Source organism: Leuciscus leuciscus (assembly GCF_965113295.1).
Source record: "Leuciscus leuciscus genome assembly, chromosome: 9".
Lineage (NCBI taxonomy): Eukaryota > Metazoa > Chordata > Actinopteri > Cypriniformes > Leuciscidae > Leuciscus > Leuciscus leuciscus.
The window spans coordinates 181,795-194,481 of NC_138733.1; the positions used below are offsets into that span (position 1 = coordinate 181,795).

General features: G+C 43.8%; 1 protein-coding gene across 1 annotated transcript in view; it reads right to left on the minus strand.

Annotated features, from left to right (window-relative positions):
* The window catches only part of lsamp (limbic system associated membrane protein), a gene marked incomplete at its 5' end in the record, with an annotated part of 42,687 nt that overhangs the window by 5,091 nt on the left and 24,909 nt on the right, over positions 1-12,687 (minus strand). The window contains 3 exons of the mRNA XM_082179225.1: positions 2,763-2,911; positions 11,289-11,409; positions 11,491-11,622. Coding sequence (XP_082035351.1) covers positions 2,763-2,911; positions 11,289-11,409; positions 11,491-11,622 — 402 coding nt within the window. The remainder of the gene's footprint in view (positions 1-2,762; positions 2,912-11,288; positions 11,410-11,490; positions 11,623-12,687) is intronic.

Below are 12,687 nucleotides of genomic sequence, written 5' to 3' on the forward strand. Positions count from 1 at the left end.
ATGTTGTTTAATTAGTTTTGTTCCAATGTAATTTTAATTTCAAAGTAATCACACAAACACAAAGTTGTTGTAAATGCAGTTATCATTTATTCCAATGCAAAAAATGACTGAGCAACACTGTTGCATCTAATTCTCCATAGCTCCTCAAATGTGTTATCATTGAGTCTGCACCGTTCTGGGCTGCGTTTCCCAAAAGCATCGCAAGCCTAAGTAGATCTTAAAAACGATCATACGACTGATCTTAATATTACGGTCTGTTTCCCAAAAACATCATAACTTAAGTAGATCTTAAAAACGATCGTACGACTGATCTTAATATTATGGTCTGTTTCCCTAAAGCATCGTAACTTAAGTAGCACTTAAAACGATCGTATACGACTGATCTTAATATTATGGTCTGTTCCCTAAAGCATCGTAACTTAAGTAGCACTTAAAAACGATCGTATACGACTGATCTTAATATTATGGTCTGTTTCCCTAAAGCATCGTAACTTAAGTAGCACTTAAAAACGATCATATACGACTGATCTTAATATTATGGTCTGTTTCCCAAAAGCATCATAACTTAAGTAGCACTTAAAAACGATCGTATACGACTGATCTTAATATTACGGTCTGTTTCCCAAAAACATCATAACTTAAGTAGCACTTAAAAATCATGGTAGATCTACGAGTGCTCTGGAGTAATCGTACATCCCTAAAGCCCAATTTATACTTCTGCGTCGAGTGTACGCCGTAGTGTACGTCGTAGGCTATGCACGTAGGCGACGCCGTCGTGAGCATTTATACTTCTGCGAATGTCTGTGTTGCTCTGCAGTTACACCGCCGAAACGCTAGTTGGCGCGGGTGGGTTTTAATGTTCCACTGTGTTTACATTCCTCGCGGCTGTTTTGAGTTTAGGTTTCTACGAGCAATGGCGACTGAAGGAGTCATACAGATGGCTGTATTTCCGCACTTCTTCAAGCAATCTCTCGGTCACTTGGTCTATTTCCATGGCTCTTCACTGATCTTCGGAATTTAAAAATGGCGGGCGGGCGGTGCAGAGTGCAGAAGATCATTCCGGAAATGCGTAGGAGGAAACGCGATGCTATCCAGCCGACCAATCACAGATCTTGCGGTCCGCGTCGCCGCGACGCGTAGTTACATTTTTGAGGAGGTGCGCGTCAGGGTACGGCGAAGGGTACGACGTATGGTACACGTCAATGCGTATGCTACGCCGTACCTTCTACGCGAACCCGACGCAGAAGTATAAATTGGCCTTCAGTGTGTCGTAAGAAGACAGAGTTATGAGGACACCTGCAGGACAACCGGCAGATTACACCTTTAACTTTATTCAAATGCAATGTGATTATAATATAAGGTTTTGATTGTACTTTATTGTACACTTTATTACACTTTTTTTTTTGCTAAATTAATGTATAAATGAAATAATTAAAACGGTCAGAAAATAAAACAAAAAAATAGAAATAATTTTAATCAAAATTAAATGAATGAACAAAAAAAATAAAAAAAATAAATCCTTTAAATCTGTTAAAAATTACATCTTTGTTTCCCTCTATCTCCTCTAAAAGGAAATTAATTTAATCTTTTTGAAAGGTATCTTTTCTTGTTTTTTGTGTGTGTTTTTGTTCAGCCATTTGGTCAGTGCCTGTAGGTGCTTTATATAGACTTGTCTTGATTGCTAATCCACAACAGATGACAATTATTAGGTTAAACGTTCAGAATACGATTCCATATAAGGTTATATTTCAGCACTTCACACATGGACAGCGACTCTTGAGTAGCACGTAGAGCGTGTTCTCGGCGTTCATGTTAAGTGCATTTTTGGGAAACGCGGGTGGAATTGCGGCGAGCGTTCGTAACCTTGCACCTAGAGAGCGCTCTTAAGAGCTAAGATACATCGTTATCGGGAAACTCAGCCCTGGTCTGAATATCTTTCCTGCAACGCTAAAGATTCTCTCAACAGGTGCAGAGTGAAGTTGTAAGACTTCTGAAACTTAAAAAGTCCAGTGTTGCCCATCAAATTGTGCTTTCAAACAAATGTCCACCTCAAATTGTTTAGCAACCATTTTAAATACTTGGTTAAAGTAAAGCATTCTGGGAAATGGAGTCATGTTCCATCATGTTCCACAAAATTACAATTACAATAAATCCAACTTAATTATTTGTTCTGTGACTAGAGCTTTTAACATTCATTGGTTGGGGAAAACATATCCTTTTAATGTAATCTGTACAAGTAGTTCAAACTAATATCATTTATAATGCAATCATATCTGACATATACTGTAAAGCTTCATTGTTAAACACTTCACTTAAAATATGTATATGAATTTCTTTGAATTTTTATTGAATTGCAATTCTGCTTCCTTTAATTCAAATTCGAATTGTAATTCTAGATCCTGTTTTTGACATCAATTCAAATTCAATTCAAATTCAAGAATTGAATTGGAATTAAGGTAGTCATTCTCAATTCAATTCTGAATTGTGCACAAGCCTGGTGTGTGTGTGTGTGTGTGTGTGTGTGTGTGTGTGTGTGTGTGTGTGTGTGTGTGTGTGTGTGAGAGAGAGAGAGAGAGAGAGAGAGAGAGAGAGAGACATGTGGTGAATGGGGACATCTGCTGGTGGACATGCTGAACTGCATCAGTGTGTGTGTGTGTGTGTGTGTGTGTGTGTGTGTGTGTGTGTGTGTGTGTGTGTGTGTGTGTGTGTGTGTGTGTGTGTGTGTGTGTGTGTGTGTGTGTGTGAGAGAGAGAGAGTCTCACTGTAGAGAAACACGCTGGCGTTGTGGATGCCCAGTCTGTTGGTAGCGACACACGTGTAGTTTCCATAATCGTCCTCCGTGACGTTTGCGACCATCAGGAGCGTTCGAGATCCGCTGATCTGAATACTGACGCTCTGAGAGCTGGACAGTCTGACAAACACAAACACACTCATGCATTATTACTGCTGTAAATCAATGATGAACACTAACATAAATGACCCCAGTTCAAAATCTAGTCCTCAATGTATTAATTATTATATTTACTGTATTATTTATTGATTTATGTAAGGACCTTCATTTTATTATTTTTGGTTCATTCATTAATATTGTTTCTTGTTTGTTGTTTTCTATGAATCTCTTCTCTTATCATTAAAGAAAACTTTGTATTAAAGAAAATGTATTTTCGCTAATTGAAAAAAAGCTGAAAAAAACTAAATATAATTATTGGATGAAAAACTTTAGTTCTTCAGTCAGGATGAGTTCACCCAAAAATGAAAATTAGCCCATGATTTACTCTCCCTCAACTCATCCTAGTGTTTATGACACTCTTCTTTCAGACGAACACAATCAGAGTTATATTCTAACATGTCCTGACTCTTCCCAGCTTTATAATGGCAGTGAATGGCTTTATATTTTCTGTAGTCCATCAAAGTGCATCTGTCCAGGTCAGCAGCCAGATCACCCTGTTGCCCAACACTGATTGCCCACTGAAGCTAAGCAGAGTTTTCCTTCACCTCTCTCATGTGAGGTGACATGTGGCTGTATAAATAAGGCTGTTCTATTTATTTATTTTTGCCCAAAAATAAATGAGGATTTGTGTAAAGTTTGTATAACGTAATGTTGAGTTGTTTTTAATTTTTGTGAGTTGTACTCTTTTCACAGATTGGATTATTTTATTTATTACAGTTTTTCACTTCTGAAAAGTGAAAAGTTAATACAAATTGAATTTGACTGTTCTTATTTACAGCATTGAATAAATGCCATTAAAAGAAAATAAGGTATCACTGTTTATTGCGGATTTTAAAGCTTACTGAACTTTAAATGATTTGGATATCTACAGTTTTACATATAAACACAAAATAAGATTGGCCCCTCTTGTGCCCCCCAGTTGAAAAAATCCTAGAATCACCCCTGCATCTGTCCATCATAAAAGTGTAAAAGTGCATCTATCCATCATAAAAGTGCATCTATCATCATAAAAGTGTAAAAGTGCATCTCTCCATCATAAAAGTGCATCTGTCCATCATAAAAGTGCATCTATCCATCATAAAAGTACATCTGTCCATCATAAAAGTGTAAAAGTGCATCTGTCCATCATAAAAGTGCATCTGTCCATCATAAAAATGCATCTCTCCATCATAAAAGTGCATCTGTCCATCATAAAAGTGCATCTGTCCATCATAAAACTGCATCTATCCATCATAAAAGTGCATCTGTCCATCATAAAAGTGCATCTATCCATCATAAAAGTGTAAAAGTGCATCTATCCATCATAAAAGTGCATCTATCCATCATAAAAGTGTAAAAGTGCATCTGTCCATCATAAAAGTGCATCTGTCCATCATAAAAGTGCATCTGTCCATCATAAAAGTGCATCTATCCATCATAAAATTGCATCTGTCCATCATAAAAGTGCATCTATCCATCATAAAAGTGCATCTGTCCATCATAAAAGTGCATCTGTCCATCATAAAAGTGCATCTGTCCACCATAAAAGTGCATCTGTCCATCATAAAAGTGCATCTGTCCATCATAAAAGTGCATCTGTCCACCATAAAAGTGCATCTGTCCATCATAAAAGTGCATCTATCCATCATAAAATTGCATCTGTCCATCATAAAAGTGCATCTATCCATCATAAAAGTGTATCTATCCATCATAAAAGTGCATCTGTCCATCATAAAAGTGCATCTGTCCACCATAAAAGTGCATCTATCCATCATAAAATTGCATCTATCCATCATAAAAGTGCATCTGTCCATCATAAAAGTGTATCTATCCATCATAAAAGTGCATCTGTCCATCATAAAGTGCTCCACAGGCTATGAGGGGTTAATAAAGGCCTTCTGAAGTGAAGCGATGCGTTTGTGTAAGAAAAACATCAATATTTACAACTTTATTGATTAAATTAACTAGTTTCCGGAAGACGACCGTATGCAAGTCGACTTACGCCACAAGAGTAACACTTGACGATGTATGACGTAGATGTAGGAGTAGCGTGAGTTTAGACGCCTCTCGCGGTTCTAACAAACAGGGCTGGGCAACACACTCAAGCTCCTCCCACACTTCTTATTTTAGACGTCATGCATCGGGCCAAGTGTTACTCTTTCGCAGTAAATCAATGCTTACGGCCGTCTGCCAGAAACTAGTTATTTTAGTCGATTAAAGTTTTAAATATGGAAATTTTTCTTACACAAACGCATCGCTTCACTTCAGAAGGCCTTTATTAACCGTGTTAATGGAGCCGTGTGAAGCACTTTTATGATGGACAGATGCACTTTTATGATGGATAGATGCACTTTTATGATGGACAGATGCACTTTTATGATGGACAGATGCACTTTTATGATGGACAGATGCACTTTGATGGACTTCAAAAAATATAAAGCCATTCATTGCCTTTCAAAGCTTGAAAGGGTTAGCCATGCCATGTTTGAATATAACTCTGATTGTATCTCTGAAAGAAGAATGCCATATACACCTAGGATGACTTGAAGGTAAATCATGGGATAATTTTCATTTTTTGGGTGAACTATCCCTTTAATGTTAGTGGAATGTTAGTGGAATGCTGGGGAACAGTTTAATGTTAAGTGAATGTTAGTTAAATATAGGGAACATTATTTGAATGTGAGGGGAATGTGAGGGGAATGTTAGTGGGATGTTAGTTAAATATTAGGGGAACATTATGAGGTCATCTCAAACATCACTTTTAAAGATCCCTAAATCACGTCTAAAGTCCAAAGGGCCGTTTCAGTTGCTGCAACCCGCCTCTGGAATAACCTGCCTTCGGATATTAGATGTTGTATTAAATTGAGTATTTTTACTCAAAATACGGTTGAGGGCGCAATTACTTGCCCAGGCTTATGGTTGAGCTAGTAGTTGAGTGTATGTATTGTTTTACTGTTGTCTTGCATTTTAATTGTATTTAGTTTGGTGTGGTGTTTAAAGGTTTTTGTATTTTTGGTTATTAATGCGGTTGGAATATTGTTTTAATGGAAAGCACTTTGGCCAACTCACGTTGTTTTTAAAATAATTATGTGCTATACAAATAAACTGAACTAAACAAACAAAAAATGTTTGTTGTGATGGGAATAACGGCGTTATAAATAAACGGCGTTACTAATGGCGTTTTTTTTTTCAGTAACGAGTAATCAAACGAATTACTGTTTCCCCCGTTACAACACTGTTACAGTTATTGACAATAAAATGCGGTGTTACTATAATTGAGCTCACTGAAGCGGTTTTCATCCGAGTACGCTCTCTCTCAGCAGTAGGACCAGTAAAAAAATTATCTGGTGTGTGTGTGTTTATGAGGCGCCGGACTGTACAAAAGCAAAGCGAATGCCGTGAGAACGCTCTACAGTGCACGAGAGAGACCAAGTGTGTCCAAGTGCGCGCAAGACAGTGCATGAGAGAGACCGAGTGTGTCCGAGAGCGCTCGACAGTGCACGACAAAGACCGATGGGTGTCCGAGAACGCGCTCGACAGTGAGCGAGAGAGATCGAGTGTGTCCGAGAGAGCGCTCGACAGTGCCTGAGAGAGACCAAGTGTGTCCGAGAGAGCGCTCGACAGTGCCTGAGAGAGACCAAGTGTGTCCGAGAAAGCGCTCGACAGTGCCTGAGAGAGACCAAGTGTGTCCGAGACAGCGCTCGACAGTGAGCGAGAGAGATCGAGTGTGTCCGAGAGAGCGCTCGACAGTGCCTGAGAGAGACCAAGTGTGTCCGAGAAAGCGCTCGACAGTGCCTGAGAGAGACCGAGTGTGTCCGAGAGAGCGCTTGACAGTGCCTGAGAGAGATCGAGTGTGTCCGAGAGAGCGCTCGACAGTGCCTGAGAGAGACCAAGTGTGTCCGAGAAAGCGCTCGACAGTGCCTGAGAGAGACCAAGTGTGTCCGAGAGAGCGCTCGACAGTGAGCGAGAGAGATCGAGTGTGTCCGAGAGAGCGCTCGACAGTGGACGAGAGAGACCGAGTGTGTCCGAGAGAGCGCTTGACAGTGAGCGAGAGAGACCGAGTGTGTCCGAGAGAGCGCTTGACAGTGAGAGAGAGAGATCGAGTGTCAGAGAGAGCGCTCGAAAGTGCATGAGAGAGACCGAGTGTGTCCGAGAGAGCGCTCGACAGTGCCTGAGAGAGACCGAGTGTGTCGCGCTCGACAGTGCCTGAGAGAGACCGAGTGTGTCCGAGAGAGCGCTCGACAGTGAGCGAGAGAGACCGAGCGTGTCCGAGAGAGCGCTCAACAGTGAGCGAGAGAGATCGAGTGTGTCCGAAAGAGCGCTCGAAAGTGCATGAGAGAGACCGAGTGTGTCCGAGAAAGCGCTCGACAGTGAGCGAGAGAGACCGAGTGTGTCCGAGAGAGCGCTCGACAGTGCATGAGAGAGACCGAGTGTGTCCGAGAGAGCGCTCGACAGTGCGCGAGAGAGATCGAGTGTGTCCGAGAGAGCGCTTGACAGTGAGCGAGAGAGACCGAGTTTGTACGAGAGAGCGCTCGACAGTGCCTGAGAGAGACCGAGTGTGTCCGAGAGAGCGCTCGACAGTGCCTGAGAGAGACCTAGTGTGTCCGAGAGAGCGCTCGACAGTGCCTGAGAGAGACCGAGTGTGTCCGAGAGAGCGCTCGACAGTGAGCGAGAGAGACCGAGTGTGTCCGAGAGAGCGCTCGACAGTGAGCGAGAGAGATCGAGTGTGTCTGAGAGAGTGCTCGAAAGTGCATGAGAGAGACCGAGTGTGTCCGAGAAAGCGCTCGACAGTGAGCGAGAGAGACCGAGTGTGTCCGAGAGAGCGCTCGACAGTGAGCGAGAGAGACCGAGTGTATCCGAGAGAGCGCTCGACAGTGCCTGAGAGAGACCAAGTGTGTCCGAGAGAGCGCTCGACAGTGAGCGAGAAAGACCGAGTGTGTCCGAGAGAGCGCTCGACAGTGAGTGAGAGAGACCGAGTGTGTCCGAGAGAGCGCTCGACAGTGAGTGAGAGAGACCGAGTGTGTCCGAGAGAGCGCTCGACAGTGCCTGAGAGAGACCGAGTGTGTCCGAGAGAGCGCTCGACAGTGAGCGATAGAGGCCGAGTGTGTCCGAGAGAGTGCTCGACAGTGAGCGAGAGAGATCGAGTGTGTCCGAGAGAGCGCTCGAAAGTGCATGAGAGAGACCGAGTGTGTCCGAGAAAGCGCTCGACAGTGAGCGAGAGAGACCGAGTGTGTCCGAGAGAGCGCTCGAAAGTGCATGAGAGAGACCGAGTGTGTCCGAGAAAGCGCTCGACAGTGAGCGAGAGAGACCGAGTGTGTCCGAGAGAGAGCTCGACAGTGCCTGAGAGAGACCGAGTGTGTCCGAGAGAGCGCTTGACAGTGCCTGAGAGAGACCGAGTGTGTCCGAGAGCGCTCGACAGTGCCTGAGAGAGACCGAGTGTGTCCGAGAGAGCGCTCGACAGTGAGCAAGAGAGACCGAGTGTGTCCGAGAGAGCGCTCGACAGTGCCTGAGAGAGACCGAGTGTGTCCGAGAGAGCGCTCGACAGTGCCTGAGAGAGACCGAGTGTGTCCGAGAGAGCGCTCGACAGTGAGCAAGAGAGACCGAGTGTGTCCGAGAGAGCGCTCGACAGTGCCCGAGAGAGACCGAGTGTGTCCGAGAGAGCGCTCGACAGTGCCTGAGAGAGTCCGAGTGTGTCCGAGAGAGCGCTCGACAGTGCCTGAGAGAGACCGAGTGTGTCCGAGAGAGCACTCGAAAGTGCATGAGAGAGACCGAGTGTGTCTGAGAAAGCGCTCGACAGTGAGCGAGAGAGACCGAGTGTGTCCGAGAGAGCGCTCGACAGTGCATGAGAGAGGCCGAGTGTGTCCGAGAGAGCGCTCGACAGTGCCTGAGAGAGACCGAGTGTGTCCGAGAGAGCGCTCGACAGTGAGCGAGAGAGATCGAGTGTGTCCGAGAGAGCGCTCGAAAGTGCATGAGAGAGACCGAGTGTGTCCGAGAAAGCGCTCGACAGTGAGCGAGAGAGACCGAGTGTGTCCGAGAGAGCACTCGAAAGTGCATGAGAGAGACCGAGTGTGTCCGAGAGAGCGCTCGACAGTGCCTGAGAGAGACTGAGTGTGTCCGAGAGAGCGCTCGACAGTGCCTGAGAGAGACTGAGTGTGTCCGAGAGAGCGCTCGACAGTGAGTGAGAGAGACCGAGTGTGTCCGAGAGAGCGCTCGACAGTGCCTGAGAGAGACCGAGTGTGTCCGAGAGAGCGCTCGACAGTGCCTGAGAGAGACCGAGTGTGTCCGAGAGAGCACTAAACAGTGCCTGAGAGAGACCGAGTGTGTCCGAGAGAGCGCTCGACAGTGAGTGAGAGAGACTGAGTGTGTCCGAGAGACCGAGTGTGTCCGAGAGAGCGCTCGACAGTGCCTGAGAGAGACCAAGTGTGTCCGAGAGAGCGCTCGACAGTGCCTGAGAGAGACCGAGTGTGTCCGAGAGAGCGCTCAACAGTGCCTGAGAGAGACCGAGTGTGTCCGAGAGAGCGCTCGACAGTGCCTGAGAGAGACCGAGTGTGTCCGAGAGAGCGCTCGACAGTGAGCGAGAGAGACCGAGTGTGTCCGAGAGAGCGCTCGACAGTGCCTGAGAGAGACAGAGTGTGTCCGAGAGAGCGCTCGACAGTGCCTGAGAGAGACCGAGTGTGTCCGAGAGAGCGCTCGACAGTGAGCGAGAAAGACCGAGTGTGTCTGAGCGGGAGCGACACTCAAAAAATAAATAAATAAATTACACATTTCAGCATTACAATAATCTCTGAAGCCTATTGGTATCATCTGCAAGATTTTAATTATTTTACTTGGTTCTAAAAAATATTTATTTTTTTTTTCTGGGAAGGTTCTGGGAAGGTTCTGTTAAGGTTATAAAAATAAAACCTAAAAATAAGAGGGAACGTTTTGGGAAAGTTTTATAAAATAAAACACAAAGGGCCCTATCTTGCACCCAGTGCAAGTGACTTTGTACAGCGATGCATGTATCATTCCTATTTTGCACCCGCGCAAAGCGGACTTTTCCCTCCACAGAAGCACGGCGGTAAGTTAGGAAATACACTTGCGCTCCCGGGGGCGGTTCAGCGCAAAGAGGAGGCGTGTTCCGGCGCAAACGTTCCTTCATGCTATTTTCCAGGTTTAGAAAACAATTGCGCCCCTAACCAGGAAAAAATAGTTTAAAGTCAGTGGCGTGTTGCTCATGTTATTCATATGCTATTTTAAGGGCGCATGCTTGGCCATAATCAATGTAGCGTGTGCACAACGCACACTTTGATTCTCTCATCTACACAGAAGCAGCAGTTTTCATTTTTGCAAATCATACATTATTACGATAGATAGATAGATAGATAGATAGATAGATCATTTATTATAAAAGCATACATCTAGCTTACACATTTACCCAAATTATCATACGACCTGTTTAACCGAAGTTAATTTGGGTGGGTTTCTCCATTTCAATGTAACTTCTCTCTTTTACGGCCGTGACGAGAGCGTTGCTCTCCTTGGCTGTGAACCGCTCCTGGCGCGCGCCTGGGAAATCCGCCGTTACAAAAGCAATCTGCTATGGAAAAAGCGCATCTGCTCTTAAAGGGAATGTGAGATGACGCTCTGATTGGTTTATTTCACGTTACGCCCAAACCACACCTATGAATAATGAAGCTACTTCAGACCAACCCATTTTAGATTTGCGCCTGGCGCAAGAGTCATTTATCCCGCCGGGAAAATAGCAACAGCGCCGAGACCCGCCCACAAAGTTACTTGCGCTTTGCGCTTGACACTTGCATTTCAGATCGTTAAAATAGGGCCCAAAGAGTGTATGAATATTTGTTATTATTATTTATTCATTTTTGGTACATTTCTGAAGAAGCACTATTTATTTGTTGGCCAGTTGTGGTCTGTGCAATAAATATAAAAAGTTCTAAACCATCTATTGTGTTGTTTTGTTCCACTATAGTAATGATAATATTTACAATAATACATTGAATTTAATCGGTGTCTCTCACATTGTCCCACAGCAACATTAAAATAGTGTAGATTAGTTTACAATGTTTTATAATAATAATTTATTCTATTTAGTGTTCATTTCATTAATTTAAAATATTTAATATTGGGGTCATCCAAGTTATTTTACATATTTTATTTTTTATTTTTTTTAAGTAACCCCTACGATGGTTGTTTTGGGAAGGTTCTGGGAACCAAACCTCACTGGCTGGGTTACAGGGTTAGGGTTAGGGTTAAGGTTAGGTTAGGGTTAGGGTTAGTTAGAGTTAGGGTTAGGTTAGTTAGATTTTTAGAGTTAGGGTTAGGGTTAGGGTTAGGGTTAGGGTTAGGGCTGACTGACCTGCGCTCCTCTCTGAACCACTCGAACTCTGGCTGAGGAACCGCAGACGCCTCACAGTGCAGAACTCCTGCCTGTCCCACTGGCGTCTCGGAGCTGCGCACCTCCTTTATATACGGCGGGTCTGTGGACACACACATCAGTCTGTTCTCACAAACACACAAGTGTGTCACACAACAGTCTGATCTTATGGACATCTACTTACAATTGACCACCACATTGACGTATTTGACATCGGGTGTGGACACATCATTGCTTGCTTTACACTCGTAACGTCCAGCCTGAGAGCGAACGATCCCAGAGATCTCCAGATACTCGCCCACGTCCAGAGCCTCGGCTGGGGAACACACACACACACACACACACACACACACACACACACACGTCATCATCATAGTTCGGCTTGTCCAGCAGAGGGAGCATGTGAGGCTCTTCCACATCACAGCACTAACACAACATCAGTGAGTGAGTGAGTGAGGAATAATAATCCTGCAACATCAACAACCTAGCTGATAAAAACATCGCTCACACACACACACACACACACACACACACACACACACACACACACACACACACACACACACACACACACACACACACACACACACACACACACACACACACTGATCTGGTCAGCTTTTCAAAAGCGTTTCAGAGGGCGAGTGAGCAGAGGGGGTGCTCATTTTTGCATACTCATGTTTTATAAATGAGCATCATTTACCACAGTGAGGTACAATGCATTTATTTAGTGAATACTAATTTATGTAAAACCATGAAATTGGCAAAGTTCAGCAGAACTGAAAGATCACAGACACAATAAATACACTAAATGTTTTCACACACACACACACACACACACACACACACACACACACTGGTGCATCACTACAGTAGAAAAAAATATAATAAATTATGTAACTTAATTGAAACTAATTTTAGATTTATAATATACATTTTTCAGTGTATAAATTGGGTGTTTATAAAAGCCCTGTAATAACGGTGGTCCCTCACATGAGGATGATCAGTTCGTCTAGAAAATTGATGATCTCTGACACACAGAAAATCAGCTTCAGTTCAAAGATAACAACTGTAACAAACTCCCCGCGTGTGTAAAAAACACCATAATCACACACGCATCTACTGTGAGTGTGTGTGTATGTGTGAGAATGTGTGTGTGTGTGTGTGTGTGTGTGTGTGCGCAGTAGTGTGTATTCAGGTTTCAGGCCACACCCCCTACATTATGAGGGCATTCCAATGTCCTTTTAAATTCAAAATGCTAAATAAACATACTAAACGATTTTTTTTATTAAAAATTAAAAAAGTTTGTGTGTGAGTCACCGAACAGCAGAAATGTGAAGCTTGTGTTTCTGTTCAGTGATTAACATGAATCCTTCAGTAT